The sequence below is a fragment of the Lepidochelys kempii genome, chromosome 2 (genome assembly GCF_965140265.1).
Source record: "Lepidochelys kempii isolate rLepKem1 chromosome 2, rLepKem1.hap2, whole genome shotgun sequence".
Lineage (NCBI taxonomy): Eukaryota > Metazoa > Chordata > Testudines > Cheloniidae > Lepidochelys > Lepidochelys kempii.
Window position 1 is genome coordinate 43173830 of NC_133257.1, and position 25201 is coordinate 43199030.

General features: G+C 43.8%; 2 protein-coding genes across 10 annotated transcripts in view; both read left to right on the forward strand.

The window, feature by feature from the left end:
• CCNE2 (cyclin E2) overlaps positions 1 to 25201 on the forward strand; it is an 86762-nt gene that overhangs the window by 24119 nt on the left and 37442 nt on the right. The gene's annotated exons all lie outside the window — the stretch shown is intronic.
• TP53INP1 (tumor protein p53 inducible nuclear protein 1) overlaps positions 1 to 25201 on the forward strand; it is a 54264-nt gene that overhangs the window by 24117 nt on the left and 4946 nt on the right. Inside the window, exons 2-5 of one of the 9 annotated variants that reach the window (XM_073330552.1) lie at positions 18561 to 18606; positions 18734 to 18847; positions 19353 to 19701; positions 22910 to 22943. In XM_073330552.1, coding sequence (XP_073186653.1) covers positions 18561 to 18606; positions 18734 to 18847; positions 19353 to 19701; positions 22910 to 22943 — 543 coding nt within the window. Of the gene's footprint in view, positions 1 to 12758; positions 13133 to 17813; positions 17932 to 18560; positions 18848 to 19352; positions 19702 to 22909; positions 22944 to 25201 lie in introns of those variants that run through there. The other 8 variants (XM_073330551.1, XM_073330549.1, XM_073330547.1 and 5 more) reach the window with 8 other exon arrangements.

Genomic DNA, 25201 nt, shown 5'->3' on the forward strand with positions numbered 1-25201 from the left:
AGACTTTGCTGCAACTCATCATTGCCTCATCACCATCTCTCAGTTCCAGATTGTTAAAAACACAGTTAAGTATGCTTGCTCTGTCAGGCATAGGGACCCTACTCATCCTCTCAAAGAAGTGTAAACAAATAGACAATTATTAAAACATTAATTACACGAAAACAAAGAATGGAATCAGGAGTTTGCATTCTTAAAGGTGACCTGCAAAGGAAAGAAAAGAGGCCCTTTTACTGGAGCTGAGCCTGGAGTGCCTTTCCACCATTGTGTGTATATAGTACATCTGTGCTCATACCTACTCTGGGATGCCCATCGTCCTAGAATAGACACTGAAATTAAAAACAAGAAATGCTATACTCATTAACCCATCCATCCCTTGAAATACCTAGGAGCATCATAAAAGTAACAATTGTTCAGTTTCAAATTCCAATGCTTTCAGGCCTCTTTCCACCTTGGATGATAAGGACATGTTACTAGAATTAGGCAGACTAGAGTCACAATAATAGGCTCTCAAACTTCAGCTTTAAAAGAATATTAGCAAGAAAGAGCTATTTCCTGGTTACATGGAGTTATGAATATGGACGCTGGCCACATGGAGAAAAGATGGAATGCTGAGACATAAAACAGGTTGAGGCAGGAGGACAGGGAAATTGTACTGGAAAAAATCCAGCATAATGTGAAAGGAGGACAAACAATTTCAATGGAGAATGTATTAATGCATACCTGGGGGTTGGAGGGAATTACTGCCATGTTGACACACAATCAGGCCCCTGCACCTCTGGCTATCCCTCCTGACTGAAATTACATTTTAAAACCTAGACACTACTACCTATCAGACTTATTATGACAATTAAAATGTCATCAGACAAAGCACTCAAGAAAAATGAGGGTTGTGCATATTTGTATAATGTGAACAATTGTAGTGAAGGGCTTCGTATTCTGGTATCATAGAGAAGGAGACAGAATTTGGGTTGTGGGTGAAGCATGGATGAGTACTGCTGCTTTTTTTTTTTCCAAGTCTGACCATGGATGATAGTAAAAGTTTCATACAAAAGTTAAAAATATTATGCCCATTTTTACTCCCTTATGATGTGTAAAGAAGGCTTGAAAGTTTTATGGGTTTTTTTATTTTTAAAATACACTTCTGTGCAGTGAGGGAGAACAAAAGACTGATTTCTGAAATGGATGAAACAGAAAATACATCTTGGTTCAGACACTTTAACAGTGCAGGTGTTCCAGAGGCAACTGAATCCTCTCTTTTGTTTGTTTTTTTTTGTTTTGTTTAAATGGTTGAGTGAATTGTAACAGCTGACTGGTTTGGAGAACTCTAATCCAATGATTTCTGCTAGTAGAACTGCAAGACTCAGCTCTTTTCTGTGGTATGTACTGTTTTGATTATATGTGGTTCACTGTCACTTCATAATTTGGTTCCAGAAACTGCCAGAATATCTGGTGAATTAGTGTTCCAGAACTCTAAAATATATCTCCAGACTTTAACATCTGTTTTACTAAAAAGATGGAAAGATGTTGCCTCCGCCCAAAAACTTATTTGGAAAACTTGGGTATAAGCTATTGCCTTATACCTAGGAAAGGGGTGGCCAGTTTTAGATTTTTGAAATCTGTCAAAGTTGCAGAGACTTGCTCTTGCCAAAGTCCAAAAATGGTGAGCAGAAATGGAATGGACAATGTTAGTTGAGTCTGATGCTTGAATCTAAGATGAACAATATTCCATTTGCAAAAATAAGTACCTGAAATATGCAACTATAGTTATTTCTTAGGCTTTGCACTTTGCAGGCTCTTAGTATTCTGAATATACAGAGGGTTTTTTCTAAATTTGTAATAGAGATTTGAAATCATTTGAATAGCTGTTCCTTTTTTTATTTTAAAAAATATTTAACTTCAGTAGGATTATAAACTCAAACCTCCATCTGTCTGTGTACTTTGGGCCTGATCCAAGTCCCATTGAAATCAATGGGAGTCTTTCAATTTATTTCAGTGGGCTTTGGATCAGGACTTACAACATTTAAGGCCTGATCCTGCAAACACACACTATCCAGCAAAGTACTTCCTACCATAAATAGTCCCATTTAAGCTACAGTTGGTACTGAGTGAAGCACTGGATATTAAGGATTTGTAGGTTCAGGACACTAGTCTTTAATGGAATCTTTTATTGAACCATTTACTGCCTTTGGCAGCTGTATTCCACTGAGTTTAAACCGCCGGCTGATGTGTGGAAGATGCGTTGAATGGAGGATCTAGGAGTACTTCCCAGGACATTACCATGTAGCTATGCCAGTTTCTCTCTGCTGACAAATCATTGTTTTGTTTTATAAACTTGGTTGGCTAACTATTTAAACTAATTTTATACATATTTGTCTATAAGATTTCATTTTGTTTTGATTTGTTTTTTTGTATGGAGGAACATTCTATTTTCCAAAAGTTAGGTGGAACTGCTTCACATTTTGTATGTGCATACATTCTATTTAGGACTATTCTTTCCACTATTACTCAGTATTTGTAATATGTAGATATATCATGCTCTCACCTACCATTTAAGAAGAATGTCTGAGTAGTGGGGCCTCTTCAAAAGACACTACATATGGGAGCTCTTTGTTAGAAGCTCAGTGCATTCATAGTAATTTGCAGAACTGGTTGTAGAAAGGTCACTGTTTCTGTGCACCATGGCTAGTCATATATTCTTCATAAGTGCTGGTGTTACATGTACAGTATGTCATGCCTGGCATTAATGTTTCAGTTCTTGAAAATCAATACATATAAAGTTTTGAAAATATGGGATGCCAGAGCCCCAGACTATTATTATTTTTATTACATCTATATAATACCCTAGATGTGCACATCGTGTTTTATAGCCTTGGCCATACCATTAATCTGTCTCTGGGTACACAGGAAGTTCTAGTGGATGGTATACTTACTTCCACCACTAACCCTAATTCATAATCGCACAACTATACACAATTTGGGGAGATGAGCCTGGTTTGTTTGCTTCAGTGATTTCTTCTGAGTCTTCCCCACCCCACCCACTTAATAACATGAGAAGAAATTCTCAAAAACACAAGTCACAAATTTAAATCTTTATAAGGGGAAGTCAGATCCAGGGCCAGCTTTTGTGGCTCATGAAACCCAAGACCAAAGGAATCTCTTTAATTTATAAAGGACCTCAATTTGCAGGACAACCACAACGAACGTGGAATTGAAGTTTCTTTTCCTGCCACAAGTTTAGCCCTCAGACATTTGCAGAAAGGGTTAAGGGGCAACCCATGTCCTTTCAGAGCATGTCCAAGTTGCTCTCAACCGCATTAAGACTTGTTCATTTTGTCCAAGAAACATCTCCATGGACATATTAAATGAGCTTTGGGTCAGGGATTTAAGGCCTAATCCTGCACCACTGAAGTCAATGGGAATTTTGTTATTGACTTCAATGAGTGCAGATTCAAGCCCATAGACTTCAAGTCAGCAAGATATCTAAGCACTTGCCTTACCTTAAATTTATGAATAGTCTCACTTACTTCATTGGGACTCTGCACATGCTTAGGGCCTTGCTGAGTTGGGTCAATAGAGCATTGATTGGCGAGAGCAGCTTGTGGTCAGCTGGTCCATTTTGGTAAAAGACCTCGCTCTCAGGCCTGTCTCCCGCCTGCCAAGGATTGTGTGGTTTGGGGAGAGGAGTGAGGAAAATCCACTCTCTTCATCCTTTCCTGATGATGGAAACAGGAAGTAAAAGGCAAGATTAGGAAGATGAGAGGAGTGGAAAGAGGAACTAAGGGGAGCAACTCAGGAAATGGGAGATCTCTACTCTAAGAAGTACCTTGCTGGGGACCTCCAATATATTACTTGCCCTTCTTAATTCTTCCTGGAGCCAGCTTTCAAACACAACAATATAAACCTTCTTAGGGCTTGTCTACACTTGAAAATTTCATCATGTTAAAATTTTGTCTTAGTTAATTATGTTACATGACTTAACATAACATGGCACTCAATGCAGACAAGAACTATCATGTTTAACAGTGAGTTGGCTGGTCACCGCTAACCCAGCATACAATACTAAACATGACAATATTTCACTATACTGAGTGGTTAACATTATCTTAATTAACACATGTTCTAACAGACTATAATTTTCCACTACAGACAAGCCCTTAGTGGGGACTTACTCTTTGTGTTTAATTTTGTGTCTCACCTCTTTAGTGGAGATCTAAATACACGTGCTGTTTACCAACCACTTTCCTTCCCTTACCCATCTCACAACCAGTGTTTTGGAAGTACAAAGGTATTTTAATTGGCTTTTCCTATATGCAGAGCTGAGTCTTGGTTTTTTAAGTTTCTTTAAAAACTTCTTGTCAGTGAGCTGAAAGTTAATGTAGTACATTAAAATAACTGAGTTTATAGCTCTTAGGTTATTTTCTACCTTGTCAAATTACCCTTCTGTGATGGGGTATCCACCACACACAATGCCTGATGGGGTAAGTTAGGCCAATTAACCTTAGGCTGCACCTGGAGAAAATCTATGGTGTGCTACAGTCTAACTGCAACAGCTGGGGGAAGGAGCTGGACAGGATCTATAAAGAGAATAAGTTGGAAAGGAAACCTGCAGTTGCACTCTCTGATACAAGGGGAAAGAGTAGGAAGCTGCAAGGAGAGAGTAGGGATCAATAAGGGCTGGGAGAGTAAAAGTCCAGAGCTGCTGGGTTGAGGATCCCTGGACTGGAAACTGGTGTAGAGGACAGGCCCCGGTTCCCCTATCAGCTGCCAGAGAAGTAGCATAGACCAGGTAGTGGGGGGCGGACTGCTTGGGACAGTTTGCCTCAAAGGCCTTGTGATACCTTGGAAGGGGGAAGAACTTTAATGTGACTTAGCTGGAGGACTGAACTATGAAGAGGACATTGCTACCACTCCTGGTGCAGGAGAGGCCATGGAGTAACTGAGGGGAATGATGGACTGAGTAACTGCAGGAAGGGGCATCAGACCAGGTGGTAGAGCTAATTCCCCAGATGGGGCATGGGAGGCACTGCTGAGTGGTGAATGGACCACCCAGTAACATCTTCTGTCATAACCATACAACTAAGGGTAGCCTAGAATTCCTCCTTACCTGTAAGGGGTTAAGAAGCTCAAATAACCTGGTTGGCACCTGACCAGAAGGACCAATGGGGAAAGAAAATACTTTCAAATCTTGGGGGTGGGGAGGCTTTGTTGGTGTGTTCTCTGGGGAAAGCAGAGAAGCATCAGGTCAAAAAACTCCTCCTATAAACCATCCTGTACAAGTCTCTGATATTACAAAAAGAGTAAGTAAATAAGGCAAGGCACGTTAGATTACCTTTTGTTTTCAACATGTGCATTTTCCCTTTGCTAGAGGGAGGTTTATCCTGTTTTTTTTGTAACTTTAAAGTTTTGCCTAGAGGGGAATCCTGTTTGAATCTGATTACCCTGTGAAGTATTTACCATCCTGATTTTACAGAGGTGATTCTTTTACTTTTTCTTTAAATAAAATTCTTCTTTTAAGAACCGGATTGATTTTTCATTGTTCTTAAGAGCCAAGGGTTTGGGTCTGTGCTCACTTATATCAATTGGTGAGGATATTATTCTCAAGCCTTCCCCAGGAAAGGGGGTGTAGGGCTTGGGGGAATAGGTCCTTTCCCTGGTTCTTTGGATAAATAACTTGGTGGTGGCAGCGGAATTTGTTCAAGGACAAGGCGGAATTTGTGCCTTGGGAAAGTTTTTAACCTAAGCTGGTAAAAATAAGCTTAGGGGTCTTTCATGCAGGTCCCCACATCTATACCCCAGAGTTCAGAGTGGGGAAGGAACCCTGACGCCTTCATATGGCCATTTTTATCTCATAACTCTGGAAAGGCTAGTGCAGCCTAGAGAAATGTGTGTCCTAAAATACCAGACAGAGTTTACACAGGCACATTGCAAACCATAAATGCTATGCAAATTCTGTCAATCAGGTCACACATATTGGGCAGACTCCTTCAAGCCCACTCCCAGCTGCAAGAACACATTTTTCAGCCATTAGTATATGTTAGTTTCTCTAAGCTTTTCTTTTACATGTAAGTTTTGTGTGCTCTCATACGGGAAAAAAATGCATACAAAAAGTGTTGATGCAATCTTAAAGTTACAAGAACAAGCACTCAGAATCAAGAAATGTCAAAAGTTACCCTGGCCTTCAGCAACAAGATTTGCAACATACATTAATTAATGTATCTCTATATTGTTTTTATTAAAAGCCAACTTTAATAAAACTCAGCACTATACAAGACACAAAACAAAAACCGCCCTTGTCTCAATGAGTTTACAATCTGAGGCCTTGATCTTGCAACGTGCTATATGCGGGAGTGCCACAGGTCCACATGGCACCCCCTATTAATTTTAATAAGTCTTCACATACATGCTGAAGTCTACCTATGCAGACCTCATTGCAGGATTGGAGCCTAACACAGACTATTAATGGTGTAATATGTTAATTAGTGTTTTATTAAATATAAACCGTATGTGCAGTGTGGCTGGGTCAACTTTCCTGGAACTTAGGCCAGGTCTACACCTAAAACTTAGATCAATCTAGCTACGTCGCTCATGGCTGTGAAAACTTTTATGCCTTGAGTGATATAGTTAGGGTGACTTTGTCCCCAGGGACATAGTAGCTAGTTCAATAGAGAATTCTTCTGTCAACCTAGCTACCACCTCTTGAGCAGGTGGATTTACTACAGAGATGGAAAAAACACTTCTGTCACTGTGGTAGGTGTCTGCTACACTGGTGTAACTGCAACTGTAACCCTTGTAGTGTACATACCCTTAAGCTTAACTTTTAGATTTTCCTTTCTGTTTAGTTATTTCTCTCACAGTGTAACATTGCATATATGCGTTTTGTTTCTTGGGTGTTTTTGCTTTTAATTTATTTGTTTTTAAAGTAAAAAATAATAAAAAGTTTGGGGGTTGTTGACTTGCCCTGTTCACAGGTCTTCTGGGATCCTAGGGCTTGAAGTTATTTAGTCCTCAACTGTTTTTGGCTTGTGCATCTTACAAATCAGTGACCTTGGAGGTTCTTTGAAGTAACAAGTGCATATTTAATTAACTACACTCAATTGTTTGTGCATGCCTTCAAAGTGGCACCATTATTAGATGAGTAGCTAACACCTTAATGCAGTGGTTCTCAACCTTTCCAGAATACTGTACCCGTTTCAGAAGTCTGATTTGTCTTGCCTACCCGAAGTTTCACCTCTATCAGAAAGTCAGGCTTCGGCCCCACATGGTGGAGCTTGGGCTTCGGCTTTCTGCTCTGGGCCCCAGCAAGTCTAACGCTGGCCCTGGTGACCCTATTAAAATGAACTTGCCCACAGTTTAAGAACCGCTGATATAGTATATAGAACTATATAAATACATTGTCTGTATGACATTTTAGTTTCTACTGACTTTGCTAATGCTTTTTGTGGAACCTGTTGTAAAACTAGGCAAATATTTAGATGAGTTGATGTACTTCCTAGAAGACCTTTGGATACCCCCAGTGGTACATGTACGCTGGGTTAAGAACCATTGCCTGAATGGAAATATAACAAGGGTTCTGGGGCCAGCCAGCCCTGTTTGGTTATCAGACCCACCTAAAAAGTGGTCAGAGCCTGTAAAGGGTTGAGAGGAGCTGCAGGAAGGACATGGCTTCTGCAGCAGGCCTTGAAGGGAATGGTGCATTCTTTCAGAACTGAGAGTGGCAAGGGGTGGAAAAGACAGAATGAGTAGAGGAACTGTTTTTCGGTTTTGGATATTTTGCCTACATTTTTATATTTGGAGGAATAAAACTGGCCAGAGAGACTTGGGAGAGCCAGTGAGGCCTTCCTGGGAAGATGAGGAGATTCAACCTGAGTGAGGGGAAACTGAGGTAACAGCTAGATAGAAGTCAGACTAGGGTAGAGGGTGCTGTGACAGGAATGTCTCTGTCTGGGTGTGCTCAGTTCTGCTTTTTCAGAAGTTGACAAACATGGCCTAGATTGTTCATCTTTGCCTCCTTCCAGGTAGCCCCTCTCCCCCAAATTAAGAACACCTCTTAGTTGAATTCCTTACTGTTAAAATGCTTTTAGGCCCTGATTCTACAATGAGCTCTTGGCAGAAGTGAGGCCATTCTGGTTACACACTACAGTGTAATTTAAACCAAACTGCACCTTTTTTATTTACATCACTAACTGCCAGTATGCCTGCATTCTTCAAAGCGCTGCACAGTCCACCGAACGAACACTTTACCACTTCCTGACTCAAAAGCAATACACCAAGGGACAGCATTTCCCACTTTTCTCAAACTTCTTGTCATCAATTGTAAAAGTGACAACAGAAACAGAGGTTCTGATTCCCCTTTAAACTGGGTTTATACAGTTGTAACTCCATTAACGTCGATGGGATTACTTTCAGTTTACAGTAGTATAAATGAGAGGGAAATCAGGTTCAGAGTTAGCAACTACAATGACAAATATCTTTGACCCAGATCCTTGTACTGTAGGATCTACAGGGAAAGAGCAGATTAGTCTACTGACGAAAAATTATACTGAGTATTGGTAATATGTAATATACGCACTTACTATAGTCCACGCACAAACTGTATACGTATAATGGCTTTTTCCAAGCATGAGATGTCTGTAGCTGTAGGTTGTAGACTTCTTAGAGCCCTTACGAAAATGAAGACAAAAAACTCCATGAAAAGTCTTTTTGCTAAATATACACCATGACTTACAAAATAGATAGGAAGGAAGGATGGAATATGAGAGCGAGGCATTGGTGTGGGGTAGAGTTAAGATTATATGCATAATCTTAACTGTGTATTTCCATACTTTATAATGTGTAGGTGTTCGGGGTTTTTTAGCTGAACCTTAATTTTGGGTGACCAGGTTTTCCACGGTGTAGGTTTGTATTTTTTTACAGTAACATTACTTTAGGGTGTTTTCAAAAAAACAAGTCTGTTCCTCTGCTCAATTTTAACTACACTAATTGGGTTTTTTCCTGAGAATTTCCTTAGGTTGTATAGAACGTCTTAAAATTGCTTAGTGAGGAGTCCCTGCAAGCTGCCACAGATGGACTCTGCTTCTTTCTAGAAAACATCCACCTACACATGTGGCGTCCTCTCTCCTGCTCCTCAGAACAAAGGCCTGATTCTCCTATCATTTACACCCATATAGCTCAGGTGACTTGATTTCATAGATTCACATATTTTAAACCAGAAGGGACCATTGTGATTATTTAGTCCAGGGGCTCTCAAACTGTGGTATGTGAGCTGCTTGGTGGAAGTGGTGCTCTGTAATGGTGGTGTGTCTCCTTTCATGGTAAATCCGCTCCTGACCACTACCCTTTAAACAAAATGGGCCTCCCAACGATGGGGGGGCCCCAAAAATGCAGGACAAATATCTGACAACCTGCCCCTGAGTCCCGGCCGGCAGTGCAGCACACCACTCCCGGAAGTGGCCGGCTGATGGCACGTCTCTGCACGCCCCTGGCGGGGGAGAGAGGGAGGCGGCTCCGCACGCTGCCCCCTCCCCGGGCAGCACAGAGAGACCCGCTATCCACTCCCCTCAAGGGGCGCGCAAAGACGTGCCAGCAGCATAGCTAAGGCGCCTCCCTGCCTGCTCTGCCTCCCTCCCTCTGCACCGCTTCGGTCCCAGAAGCGAATGGCATGTCCCTGCGGCCTGTGTGTGTGTGTCCACGCACTGCCCCACCCCGATTCTGCAGCTCCTATTAGCCCCACCACTGCAGGAGGGGTGTCTATGCTGGTCACTTTGGGAGCCGTGCCACCCGAGATAAGCACTGCCCCCTGCCTCCCTCCCACCCCTCACCCCAGAGCCCACCCCCCACACTCCCTTCTGCACTTCAACCCCCTGCTCCAATCAAGGTACCTTACTTTATTTTCATTTACTTCCCGTTACTTATAATATAGAGGATGAAGGGGAAAAAAAATGAAAAATAGGGTGGGGAGATAAGAAAGAATATTCTTTTTCTTGGCTGGGCCTGAGGGGGCAAAAATTAAGCTGCACACAGGGCCCCACTAACTCCAAATCAACCACTAATAGTGGTGTCTTGGGCCAACTAACCAACCCACCCCTGTTCCATATGTCGATATTTGTAGACTGTGATCAAGTCACCCCTTAGAGAAGGATTGAAGGAACTCAGTCCAAGATTATCAGACATGTGTTTTTTCAATCTCTTCATTCTTGTGGCTCTTCTCTGAACCTTCTCCAATTTTTCAACATCCTTGTTGAACAGTGAACACCAGAACTGGACACAGTATTCCAGTAGCATTCACATCACTGTCAAATACAGTGGTAATACAATTTTACTTCTACTACTTAGTATTCCTGTTTATACATCCAGAGATCACATTAGCCCTTTTTGGCCACAGTGTTTCACAAGGAGCTCATGTTCAGCTGAGTATCCCCTATGGTCCCCAAGTCTCTTTGATTCATTGCTTCCAGAATAAAGTCTCCCCCATCCTCTAAGTAGAGCTTGTGTTCTTTGTTACTAGATGTATGATTTTACATTTGGCTATATTAAAATACACATTGTTTGGTAAGCTGGGTGCAAGCAGTCTAGATTTTTCTGTACCTATCTCTCCTCTTCATTATTTTCCATTCCCCCAGTCTTTGTGTCATCTGCATCTGAGCTACTTACAACCAGACTCTGGATTCCCCTGTTCTTATGTGGCTTCCTCCCATATTCCTTTCAGACTGGGCCCATCTATTCCTCTCTTCCCCATTGTTGTTTCTTAGGACAATCAGTTCTGATTGTATAGCTGCAAATATGCAGTGACGGGTATCCAGAAATCACCTACTAGAGGACAGGCCCAACAAGGAAAATAACAGAACACCACTGGCCATCACGTACAGTCCCCAGCTAAAACCTCTCCAGTGCATCATCAATGATCTACAATCTATCCTGGAAAACGATCCCCCACTCTCATGGGCCTTGGGAGGCAGGCCAATTCTCACTTACAGACAGCCCCCCACCCCCACCAAAAGCAAATACGCACCAGACCAGAGAAACACTAACCCAGGAACCAATCCCTGTAACAAACCCTGTTGCCTTCTCTGTCCCCATACCTACTCTAGCAACACCATCATAGGACCCAACTACACCAGCCACACCATCAGAGGCTCATTCACTTGCCCATCTATTAATGTGATAGATGCCATCATGTGCCAGCAGTGCTCCCTCTGCCATGTACATTCGCCAAACCGGACAGTCTCTACGTAAAAGAATAAATGGACACAAATCAGACGTCAGAAAAGGTAACCTACAAAAGCCAGTAGGAGAACACTTCAATCTCCTTGGACACTTAATAACAGATTTAAAAGTAGCCATTCTACTTTTTTCAAAAAAACTTCAAAAACAGACTTCAAAGAGAAACTGCTGAGCTACAATTCATTGGCAAACTTAACACTATCAATTTGGACTTGAATAGGGACTGGGAGTGGCTGGCTCACTACAAAAGCAATTTTCCCTCTCGGTATTCCCTCCTCATCAGTTATTGGGAGTGGACCACATCCAGCTTGATTGAATTGGCTTTGTTAACACTGGTTCTCCACTTGTAAGGTGACTCCCTTCTCTTGTGGTTCAGTGGTTGGGGGGAGGGATAGCTCAGTGGTTTGAGCATTGGCCTGCTAAACCCAGGGTTGTGAGTTCAATCCTTGAGGGGGCCACTTAGAGATCTGGGGCAAAAATTGGAGATTGGCCCTGCTTTGAGCAGGGGGTTGGACTAGATGACCTCCTGAGGTCCCTTCCAACCCTGATACTCTATGACTCTTCATGTGTCAGTATATTTATGCCTGCATCTGTAATTTTCACTCCATGCATCTGAAGAAGTGGATTTTTTACCCACAAAAGCTTATGCCCAAATAAATCTGTTAGTGTTAAGGTGCCACCGGACTCCATTGTTTTTGTGGATACAGACTAAGATGGCTACCCCTCTGATACTTAATTCTGCAATGATCCAAGTAGACTTTTTAAAGTATATGGAAACCATTGTTAGTAAGTAAGCAATTCCACCACTCCCAGAACTTGTCAAAAGCACCACATCCCCTGCCAAAACAACGTAGCACCTTTCTAGGCCAAGTCATTTTGGAAATGGGACAAGCCCCCCCTCCCCTCCAAAAAAAACCAAAACCCAAACAAATGTAAAAAAAAAACAAAAACCCACAACTCAGGAAACTATCTTACAACTGAAATGCACATAAACTCCTGTCCAATTATATCTCCCAAATGCCTTGTCCAATTTGTCCCAAATTCTGGAAATGCTCCACTTAAGCAAAAAGAAAAGGAGTACTTGTGGCACCGCGGATACAGACTAACACAGACCAGACTAACACGGCTGCTACTCTGAAATCATTCTAAGCAAAGAGCCTGCAAATGAAAGTTCAGGCAGATCAGTTTGATTGTGGTGAAGTCAGAGTTGATGTGTCTATGCATGAAGCAAACTCTAGCTAGGTTCATCCTAAATAATGTATCTATGCATACAGTAGTGTCTGTACATAATATACCAACTTGATGCTGTGTCCCCTTATCTGTGTGACTGTTAGCTCCATTTTATTCCCCTTCTTTCGCTCTCTTTTAGGCTCTTACTCTGGGTCCATCACTAGGGTATCTGAGTGCTTCCCACTTCTTTCAAATCTTTTTTTCTCCCCCCTTCCTATCCCTGCATCCGTTATCTCAATCTCCCTCTCTCGTCCCCTCTTCTTCCTTTATCTCTTCTTTTTGCAGTCTCTCTCTCTCCCTCCCTTCCGCTCTCCCCTTCTTTCTCTCCCTCTCCTTTTGTTGCCTGGGCTTGTTTCTAGCTGCAGAGTTTCTCTGTGCCTCTGGGCCGGATCACGTGCGTTAGTGACAGCCTGTCCCGGCGCGGCCCCGAGCCCCGCTCTGCTCACATTGGTGAGGTCTGAACCCTAGCCCGGCCCTGGGGAGTCGGGAGGGGGAGCCGGGGCGGGGCCTGGGGCGGCCGGGGCCGATCAGCTGTTCGCTGGATTCTATAACAACAAAAGGTTCGGCAGGGAACCGAGTCGGACGGAGGCGGCTGCGGAAACAAGACCAGGGACCCATCGCTGCCTCCCCTCATCTACCTCACTAGCCATTGCTACCGTCCGCCCCCTCCTGTCTCTGGAAGGTGAGTAGCGGATATTTGTATCCAGTCTGGAAGGGGCCCTGGCAGCTTGACAATGCGCCTCCGGACCTGGGTCGCGACTCGGACCCCCCAACCCGGGCACAGCGGCCAACTCAGGTTCCCTCTGCCCAAGCTGCGTCCTTTAGGGGCAGGCTGGCGGCGGGGGTGAGGAGGTTTCGGGACTGGAGCGTCTTCCCTCCTCCCGGTAACGTACCCCTCGCTCTGCCTATGTCCGGGAGGCGAGCGAGGTAGTCTCGCTGCCCGTCTCTCGCACGAAGGGGGGCCTGTAGATGAGCTCCATGTTCTGTATGACCAGGCCGCGGGTGTGGGTGTGTGACGTGCTGTCCGTTTCCCTTGGGGAACACCAGACACTGGGCGAGCCCGCTAGCGTCCCCCAGAGCGGTCTGTGTCGCCGTTATGTGTGGGGCTGACATGTATTTCTCCCCCTTCCCCCACGAGACTCCGAAAGTAGCCCTAGGTCCTGGACAGGAGACTAGCTCGATAGAAACTTTACGAAACAGAAGAGATCTCTTTCTCCGTGGTTCCCGGCGATCTGGTCAATGGTTTGACTGCTCAAGGCGCTGAGCACCCGCAAACTCCATTGAAGCCCACGAGAACTTGCAGGTGCTCGGCACATTTCAAAATCCAGAGGCTTGTATCGTTTTTATGGGAGGGTCTTTCCCTATGGAGTGCGTGTGAGCACACGCCGCCCCTAAGCAGCCTAACGGGGGGAGTCCCTTTGCCTCTGGGGGGTGGGGGGATGCGCACTGCCCCTGTACTGTGTGACTCGTCGCCGGGAGCAGTGGGTGTCCCTAAATGCCTCGGACAGAGAGCTGCGTGGTTGCCTCCCCACTCGAGTGCGGAGGAGTGGTACCAGCTCTTGGTACGCGCTGCCCCACTCTCTGCGCGGATTGCCCGCGCGCCTCCGCTCCCTCGCTGGGAGATCCCGCGCACGGTGCAGTTGGGGCGCCGCCGGGCTGAATTCTGCCCCGAGGAGGCGGGAGCCCCGGACTCGCTGTGGGCAGGCTCCGATCTGCTTGTTTGTTTGTTCTCTGAACTTCCTCTTCGCAGACTCCGAAGTAGCTGCGTTCCCAGTTTGACCCTTTTGTCTCTTCCCTCCGCCCCCCAGGCTCACTCGCGGGAAGGAGGAGTTCGGGGCAGCCGGCCCGCCCAGGGGCTGGAGGGGTGTCGGGTTGCCTCTTCCTGCCAGTGCGGGGCCTGTTTTCTTGGTTGCGGAGGGACCTTCCCCCCGCCCCTGCTTCCAGGGCAGTGTCTGCTTGCGCTCTAGTCAGGTGTGACTAAACCCAGCCTTCCTGCAGGCACCGCCCTAGTAGAGGGGGGCTCCTAGCGATCAAAACAAACCAGAGGATGTGACTCAGCCACAGGCGAGAGGACAGCGGATTGCAAGGTCAGGTCACCCAAACCAAGGGCTGTGTCCTTTATCTCCTCTTATTGGGGAGGTGCCTGACCTGGGTGGCTAGGGACCTGGAGAAAAACTCTCTTTAGAAGCAGCCTGGCCCCACCTTCCTCGTTGTTGTTGTTTGCCCCAAAGCAAGCTCTTTGTGTCTGGAGAATTAATCTGTACCTGCTGGGGACTTTCCACCTGAAATCACAATCCTCTGTCAGGCATGACAACTGGCACCCCTCCAGTATGATGTTTGAGTGAGGTAAAGGTAGTGGAAGCCAATTAACCATTAAAGCATAATGGTTACATAATGGTTAAACGTTCAGCTCGCTTAGGAGCGGACTGTTAGCCTCACCCTAGAGAAACAAAAAGAAAAGGAGGACTTGTGGCACCTTAGAGACTAACCAATTTATTTGAGCATAAGCTTTCGTGAGCTACAGCTCACTTCATCGGATGCATATATAAATAAATTGGTTAGTCTCTAAGGTGCCACAAGTCCTCCTTTTCTTTTTGCGAATACAGACTAACATGGCTGTTACTCTGGAACCTAGAGAAACAGGCTTCATTTGAGCTTCCACCTCTAAGGAGGAACTCTTCTTCTCTGGGCTCCCCTCTTGCTTGGAAGGTGAGGGTGGAGTGTAGTTAAGTTTCTTCCCTTTTTGTGGTACAGACTGCAGCCTGTCAGCTCCGCTGGTCAATGCATATTGGGCAGAACCGTAGCTTTGTCTCCCCCTTTACTACCCAGTTGTTCACAGGTGATGTATGCATGTAAGTGTCAGGTGTGCAGTGCCTGCGCCCCACACCCGTACGTTTGGAGGTCTGATCTGGGCATGGTTAACATCTAACTGTACCTCTTTCAGCCTTGATTAAAACTTGCTTTTTTGGAGCCTCCTGGTGGTTGCCAAGATACTGTTGAGCAATGACACTGTTAGTGGTTTTAGCATTGGGATAAAAGTTTAGGAACCACGTTCTTACAGACAAGAATTGGCCAGAAAATATGTTGCTGTCATTTCACACACAACTCTGTCAACTACTATAATCCCTATTATACCACATAGCCTACCCAGTAAACACACTTACAGCTGTATAGCAAACCAAATAGCACCAACCCCAGTTTATGCTACCCCCAGCTATATTAATAGGAACCATTGACAGCTTAATTATCTAGGGTTACAATAGTTATTGATTAAAACTCTTATTTTTCAGCCTCTGGCTGACATCCCATATGCTGCAGAAGTACAACAAATTTAGAGGCACAAATAGTATTGGATCCCAATGTCAGAATGTAAACCAGTTCCTAGGTGGGTTAACAAACAGGAGAGACACTCCAATGATAAACAGAAGTAACTAGCAAAAGTCTCCTTTTTCTTTTTTTAATTTTCTGGTATCCAGTGCAAAGGCATCTTTGGTCCAAGAGTTACAATACAGTACATTAACGGAGAAACTTAGAATTCATGTTCTGTAAACATAATCTCCCTTAATCAATATTTACTTGTTAGAAATTAAACGTATATACTTGGTTTTGCTTTGAACAATTGTTTTGAATGTCTTTTCTAGTATAGTTTATCTTGTGCTCTCACAAGCTTTCTGAGTATAGCAGTTCATACCTTTTATGTAAATGTAGACTAGTTCCAGGAAGAGAGGAGAGATTGTGTAAGTGATATACTGTGTTTACACACACATTCTAATAATTAACTTAATAGGTGGAAATAGAGCTAAAGGTGCTTAAAATAAGACTGTAGTTTAAATACCTGAACATTACTGTTAAAGTGTAGCATTTTGACACCATCATTTGAACTATGTTAATGATTCAAATATAGTGACTACAACAGGTGCTCTTATGTGAAGTTGTGGTGATCCCAGGAACTTGAACATCTTTTTTTTTTTTTAATTGTTAAATGGCTAATGGTTTTTTCAGCTTCACCCACAAAATATATATATAGTCCAGTCTGAAACTGATAATCTCTTTAAATATACATTTAGGGAAGTGTGTTCTGTTGAGAAATTAATGTTGCTTGTCATGAAATGTAAGGAAGCAACTTTATTCTCAAATTGTGGTGGTGCAGCCCGTATTTGCATTAATTCCGTAGAACCTCACAGAACACATAGTATTTAACTAATCACTATGAAAAGGATCCCACTTAATAACCATGCTAGTGCACCTTTGAACCTGATTATGTTTTCCTCTGTAATGTGTTTCACGTTCAAGCAGAGCCCCTGAACTGCACAAGAATGGTGGTGCTCTGTGGGGTGTGCCTTTTCTGCCCAATGCATAGGGGGTCAGCTACCTACATTCTACATCAATGGGACCCTGCTGAGGGCTCTCTGCAGGACTGGTGCATGTACATGGGATTACAATCCTCTCCCCTCCCCCGCAACATGGACTACAGCAGACCCTCGGTAGAACACGGGATTTGGGATCCATGCCAAGTCCCGCGTTATAGCAGAGACCGCGTTCTAACAAAACGAAATAAAATGACCGCGTTTGCGTTCTATTTTGGGATCCATTGCCGTGACCGTGTTTTCACTGAATTTGCGTTCTAGCTATACTTAGGTAATACAGCTTCAGACTGTATCAATTCTTCTGTAGAATCCCTCCCTCCCACCCTCCACTTATGCAGAAAGAGGAAAGGTTCCCAGGGGAAGTCATAAGTAACATCACTTTTTTGGAGCCACTCTGGCCGGAAGATCCCAGGAATTCTAGAGCTCAGGGTCTCTGCATAGATGGCCCTTACCTCTCCCACATTCCTGCAGATCTGTGGGGATGGGACCAGGAGCTATGCAGACCTTTACCTGTGGGGCAGAATCCAGATGGAGGGCTTTAGGCAACCCTGTGAAGAGAGCCTTGCTGGGTCTTTCCTCCATCAGGCCTCTTCCTGTGGTTCAACTTGTTGGCAGGGGATGCTATGGGCCAATGAAAAAGTGTGATATCGCCTCATGGCAAATACTTTGAGTCATGTAGGTCAGTGTTTTTCAAAGTTCGGGTCGCGACCCAGTACTGGGTTGCAGCATGTAAGGCACTGGGTCGCCTTGCTCAGCACCCAGGAACCCTAGGAGCTCTGGTCAGCACCCGTCAGCAGTGCTGCCCAGCTAAGGCAGGCTAGTGCCTACCTGTTCCGACACCATGCTGTGGTTCCGGCTTCTAGGCAGGGGAGCCACAGGGCTCTGTGTGCTGCCCCCGCCCCGAGCACTAGTTCCACACTACCGGCCAATGGGAGCTGGGAGGGGTGGTGCCTGAGGGCGAGAGCCGCACGGAGCTGCTTGTTTGCCTCCGTCTAGGAGCCGGACCTGCTGCTGGCCGCTTCTGGGGTGCAGCACAGTCCACGGTGTCAGGACAGGCCAGAAGCCTGCCTTAGCACCCCGGCTGCACCGCTGACCGGGAGCCGCCTGAGGTGAGGTAAGCCCGCGCCCCTGCCCCAGCCCTGAGACCCCCAAACCCGGAACCCTTTCCTGGATCCCAAACCCCTCATCCCCAGTCCCACCTGCACCCCCCAGAGCCCTGACCCCCTCCCGCACCCCAACCCTCTGTCCCAGCCCTGAGCACTCCCCAAACCTGGAGCCCCCTCCTGCACCCCAAACCCTTCATCCCTGAGCCCAGCCCTGACTCCCTCCTGCACCCCAACCCTCTGCCTGAGCCCAACCCAAACCCTTCATCCCTGGCCCCACCCCAGAGCCTGCACCCCCAGCCCAGAGTCCTGACCCCCTCTCGCACCCCTGCCCCAGCCCCCTCTTCTACCCTGAACCCCTCATTCCCAGCCCCACCCTGCAGCCTTCACCCCTGCCCCAAAACCCTCTGCCTCAGCCCTGAGCTCCTCCCACATCCAAACCCCTCATCGCCAGCTCCATTGGGTTGTGGGCATCAACAGTTTTCTTCAGCTGGGTCCCCAGAAAAAACGTTTGAAAACCACTGATGTAGGCTATTGCCCAAAACCTGCAGTCAAGAATTGGCCCTATCTGAGTTCTTACTTGTTATTTACAAATAGATTAATTGCTTTAGCATTAAGACCACTCTTTTCTTCTTTGCAGGTTTTGTATAAACTGTTTACAAATCATGACTCTCCATGTTCCATACGTAAGCTGATAAAGCATCTATGCACTTTATTCTCCTATCTCTGCCAGTTTGCTAGTATAAGTGTGAGCCCGTGTCTTGAATTTTTGGATACAAAGACTTACTAGCCAAAGTCTCATTCTTGCCTTAGTAATGTTCCAGAGGCTGAATAATATGTTTGTGGGAGAGATCAATAACTTGTCCAGCCAAGAGCCAGAGTTCAGTGAAAAAGAAGATGATGAATGGATTCTGGTTGACTTTATAGGTAAGATGTCTGTTAAATATAACCTCTACAGCAGGAAGCAGGCAGTTATATGTATCATACTTCTGTATAAGGAAGCCAATAGCTCCAAAGGAATTTTTAGCTTAAGTGTAAATAAGGTGGATTTGTGTAAAACAATGAACCACAAAGCATCTTGTGTAAACTGACTAGGGAAACTGACGTCAGTTTCATAAGACTAACAAGTTCAGACCATAGTAGAACTACTTGTACGGATAGTATTTATTTAACACTGAGCAATCTGTATTACACAATTGTATCACTTTTCTGGCAATACTCTTGATTTTTATATCTGACTTGGGAAAACGTTTCCTCCCTTTTATTTGTTTGTTTGTAAAGTGTCTGTGTACATGCTGATGGTAGACCTTTTGTTTCTTTTTATTCTCTACTTGCTGCACATGAACTTGCTGATCTCCATCTCCTGCAATCACCTATCTGTTGTGACTTCATCTCAACTGTGGCAACTGGAACAATGGACAACCTCCACTAGACACTTGCACTAACTTTTCAACAGAAGAAGCAGACATCAGTGAAACATCAGCTGCTGACCACTCCCCAGTCTTTTCTTGTTTACCAACTTCCTTAGAGTGTTTGGCTGATGCCAGCGAGTCTTGCTTCATCCAGTTTGACTCATGTCCCATGGAGGAGAGCTGGTTTATTACCCCTCCCCCATGTTTTACTGCAGGTGGATTAACCACTATCAAGGTGGAAACCAGTCCTATGGAGAATCTTCTAATTGAACATCCCAGCATGTCTGTATATGCTGTCCATAATACCTGTCACAGTCTAAATGAGACTAGCTGTGGAGATGAGGAGTTTCATAATCCAAGTAGTCCAAGGTAAGTCTCTCTTATTTTTCTGTTGGCAATATGATGTAAATACATAAGTCATGAATTACTGCCGAGTGCAAAAGAGTACAGAAAAATACCTGGTTACAACTTGCTAAGCCCAAATGCCTGAAGAATTAATTAGAAGCTTCAGTTTTAAGAAAATGAACAAAGCACAAATACTGCAACATTTTAAGATAAGCTGATCATAGCTTTATGCCTGATTTTAAAACTCTTGTACATGGTGGCCATGCTGGGAGTGAATAATCAGATGTCCGGTCTTGGCATTGTAATTAATACTTCTGGGGCCTAATTATCCCATTAGTTGTACACTCCATTTCTGTTGAAGTCAGATGAAGTTACTCGCACAACTGATACAATAGACTATCCTATCTAGGTTTCAGAGTGGTAGCCGTGTTAGTCTGTATTAGCAAAAAGAATGAGGAGTACTTGTGGTACCTTAGAGACTAACAAATTTAGATCCTAATCACATCAGCCACACTATCAGAGGCTTGTTCACCTGCACATCTACCAATGTGATAAATGCCATCATGTGCCAGCAATGCCCCTCTGCCATGTACATTGGCCAAACTGGACAGTCTCTACACAAAAGAATAAATGGACACAAATCAGACGTCCAGGATTGTAACATTCAAAAACCAGTCAGAGAACACTTCAACCTCCCTGGATGCTCAATTACAGACCTAAAAGTCACAATCTTTCAACAACAAAACTTCAAAAACAGACTCCAACAAGAAATTGCAGAATTGGAATTAATTTGCAAACTGGACACCATTAAATTAGGCTTGAATAAAGACTGGGAGTGGATGAGTCATTACACAAACTAAAAACTATTTCCCCATGCTAATTTTCCCCCTACTGTTACTCGCACCTCCTTGTCAACTGTTTGAAATGGGCCATCCTGATTATCGCTACCAAAGTTTTTTTTTCCTCCTGCTGATAATAGCCCATCTTAATTGATGATTCTCGTTAGAGTTGGTATGGCAACCCCGATTTTTTTCTCTGTGTGTGTGTGTGTGTATCTTCCTACTCTATTTTCCACTGCATGCATCCGATGAAGTGGATTTTAGCCCACGAAAGCTTATGCCCTAATAAATTTGTTAGTCTCTAAGGTGCCAAAAGTACTCGTCGTTCTTTATCCGATCTAGGTGCTTCCTAGAAATGTAGGCATGCAAGGGACCTCCAGAAGTCATCTAATCTAGTTCCCTTTGCTGAAGCAGGACCAAGAATACCTAGACTATCTCTGAAAGGTGTTTGTCTAACATCTTAAAAATCTCCAATGATGGGGATTTCACAACCTCTCTTGGAAACCTAGTCCAGTGTTTAACTATCCTTTATCGTTAGGAAAAATTTCTAATACTTAATCTGCAGCAAGGAAAATTTAGGTTAAGCCCATTACTTTTTGTCCTACCTTCAATGGACATGGAGAACAACGTGTCTTTACCCTCCTTACACCCTCCTTACCTCCTCTTAAGTGCTGTTCTGAAGAGGAGAGTGATAAAGATCTCCCCTCAGTCATCTTTTCTCAAGACTAAACATGCCCAATTTTTTAACTTTTCCTCATAGATCAGGATTTCTAAACCAGGTGAGAGCAATAAAAATGATAAAAGGTAATTGTGCCCACCCTGTAGTATCTAAAGTGCCTCTCAAACATGAATGATGTCCTCACAACCGCCCTTTGAGGTGGGAGAAATACTGACTCAATTGCAGAGACTAGGAACCCAAGTGGGGGGAAAATGTGATCTTTATCCAAGGTCAGGTCACAGGAAGTCTGGGGATATGCCGACTTTGCCGTTAAAAACCCATGACTGGCCTCTGCCAGTAGAATCAGGCTCATGGGGCTCAGGCTAAGGGGCTATTCAACTGCCGTGTAGACATTTGGGCTCAGCCCAAGCTCTGGGACCCTGCGAATTGGGAAGGCCACCAATAAACAATTTATTTTCTCTTGTTAAAGTCAGAAATTATTCTTGCACTAGGATCTGAATCCAAAGGAGGTAACCGTGCAGAATGACCACAGACTCAAACCTATCATGCAATATTTGCCTGGTAGCAGAAGCTATTGTTGATATAGCAAAAATGTTTCCTGTATGACCCCACACATTTTTCCCATATGTTCAAGTTCTGAGAAATACTAATGTAATTTCTGGGGCCCTTGTTCAGAAGGACTGGAGAAATTTGGCCAGCTTCTAGCATTCATCCTCTGTAATAAGAATAAACAAGGATCATCTTATGGTGAGTTTGGTTCTGCGTGTAGCAATGTGCAAGTAATTACCACTGACTTCAATGGCAGCCTAGCTCCCATACCTGTAGTTTCTTGGTTTGCAACACTTTAAAGAAAACGGGTGATTTTTGTAAAGCAACCTAAGCCAGTGTCTAACAAGCATGGAGCTGACACTGAAACTCTGTGTTCTTGGTACCAAGGGCCTGTTTCTTTGGGAGATCCTGAGCACCATAGCTCTGGCTGAAGTCAGTGGGAGCTGTGGGTACCCAGCGTCTCTGAAAATTGGGCTCTGAAGAAATCTGTTACAACTGTAAGGTGCTCTAATACCATGGGGATGGGCATAGTATAATAAAAACAGAACAGACTCGTTTATAAGACCCTACAGTCAGTAGCAGCAATTTAACAGAAATGGTTGCAAAATGGAGATGGTGAAATTTGAGTGAGAATTGTGTCATTCAAGAGTAGATGGATCTGTTGCCTTCCCCTTTCCTCAAATTCAGCTACTGAATTATTGCGATGGCTTTGTATAATTTAGGGATGCTGGTATAAGCCATTCCAGAACTATATCTTGTACCTCTTATTAATGCAGCACTACTTAAATATGTAATTAAATTAAAGGGCCAGATACTCACTTGATATAAATCAGCAGCATCCCTCTGAATTCAATAGAGCTGTGCATTCAGCTGGGGATGTGGCCCAAGTATTGCTATTAAATACTAAGACTCAGTGAAATTAATGGGAATTAGGAATCTAACTGCCTTTTGAGGATCTTGGCTAAATATTTTGTCCATCATTTCATGTACAAGATAATTATTTTGGAGAACAAAATTGTAACTGGCTTGCTCTAAAAGGTTAAAGTTGAGATGAAATAACAGTAACTGAGAGAAGATATAATAATTGTTCAACTAAGCTGACAATACAGTAAAATGTTGTCTTGAAGTCTCTAGTTGTTTAATGGTTGGCCATTTAACATTGTAGGGCCAGGAAAAGCTGCTTAAGGCACACTGGCACAGTAAGTACTACTGCTTTGGGACAGTACTTTTTGTTTGATTGGTCTGCTTTGTAAATAGACTTGTATATCAAAACTGTACCAGTTTTAAGACTAACCTCAGTGTCAATGTAAGTTACTTGGTCTGTTCTAATTCTGCTATAACAAGCAAAACATACTGCTAATCAACATTTTCTTCTGTACTTAGCAGTTAAGAATCTGTAGGGTTCCAATCTTTCTAGCTTTTATGTGCAAACAGTGAAGTCACTGGGGGTACATCTCCACTGCAAAAAAACACTCACGTGAGTCTCGGAGCCCAGGTCAGCTGACTCCATCTCCCACTATGTTTACATTCCCCTTCCATCAGAAGCCCAGGCAAGGCGGGTGGGTGGCTAGGTCTCAAAGTACATCAGTAGCTCACTAATACATACACTGTGGCTTATTGTTATGGACAATATGAAATCCATGTACGTATTAGATATTGATGTACTTCTCTGGCTGATAACATGAGTCAAAAACATGCTCAAGACATACACAATTAGTTTACTAATGCCCGATCTATTATGGTTTTATTGTTGTAGTGGTTGTATTTTGCTACCATAACTGTGCTTGTTCCAGAAGTTCCCTTATTACTTTCTTCATTCAGAGTTTCAGCTCTGACATGTTTTTTCTAAGAACATGTTAATGTATCACGTGTAGCCAGTGGTAGAGCCATAATTACAGGAGCTGACATGCAAGTTCAGTTGATCTGCATAAAAGGAAAAAATAAGAGCAATTCCAGTGTGAAATGACTAGGGTCAGTGAAGGGCAGAATGTCAACTTGGACATTATACTGACTGGCTCTTGTCTGTCAGTGTAATAATCTGTAAAGGGAGGTAACATTGGGATAGGCATTCAGTGCATAATTCATCTTGGACCCATATCCTTCAATCCATTCATTTAGTGCTTCTCTGCTGGCACAAAGTGAATGTGTTTTGGCTGCAACTCTTTGCTGGTCGGAAGTCCAGGGAAGCAGGGGAGTCTGCTCCAGTGTACACATGCACATGCTCTGACAGCATGGAGCGCAGTAGGCAGATCAGGGGCATAGCAGGATGTTCTGCTCTACAGATTTTACTATACAGTGTAAGGTTCTTCCACTCATGGAAACAGAGACATGCTAGGGCTGAATTTGCTTAACTGACTCCCTGAGGGCCCCATCTCTGTGCCCTGAACTATAAGAGTCATCCAAAAAGGGTGGTGGTAAAGTTGCATACTACCACTTCGTGTCCCATAAAAGCATCTGCTATACACGTAATGTCACAACTATCATGCCACCTCGATGGAGAGGTTTGTGGAAGTTTTTAAAAATTTGTATTGGCTCTGGAAAGCTCTTATGTTACAAAACTTAACAACAACCCTCAAACACCATACATCAGGCTGTGGGGGTTGGAGGGAAGAAACATTTTACCTTTACATAGGTTGGTTATGCCTCATACTGTGTGATGGGATGTCTTTACAGCAGTCTGACTTTGAGTGGCATGAGGGAATCAAAAGGACAGGCTGAAGAAAGATCTTTAATATCAGTTACCCATGGCATTTCACACAGCTGGTCTGACTTGAGTGGCTTAAGTGGTCTAACTTTCCAGGTCTTATGCATGAACACCATGTTTGGATTTTCCTGCATGGCTGGCAACCCAAACAATCTTTTATTAGTGCCCTTTATTTTCACACAGCCTAAACTATCTGTGTGCAAGATGACCTTTAACCATAACATCTAGTAAATATTTACTAATTCTTCTGAGGATAGTGAAATACATGCTGCCTTCTGTATTTAATACATTATATGATCTTTTGGGCATTATGCCATTAGTTCATGAATAATAGCAAGCTGGAAAGTGCATTATGCCCAAAAGATTACATATTGAATCAGAAATACAAAAGGCAACATAACACAGTCATTTACAGAGAGGATGAGAGTAGAGGAAACAGACCTATTATCAGCTCACTCCCTGAAACGTGCTAAAGAACTACATCAGAAAACTTCATGCCTTGTGTGATAGGATAGGGTCACCTAGTGGAAGTGATTTGTGTAAACATCTATATAAATATCTATATCTATAGCTTGGCAGAATTTGATTATTTTTAAACAACTTTGATGGATTATGTCTGCTTATTTTTAGCACTTTTTTATTTTTATCTATTTAAATTCTCCCAGTTGCAGGAGATTATTGGGGTGGAAGGGCCAGGCAGTGGGGATGTCAGACAATAATTTAATGGCATTACACATTGAGATCCAAAACGTA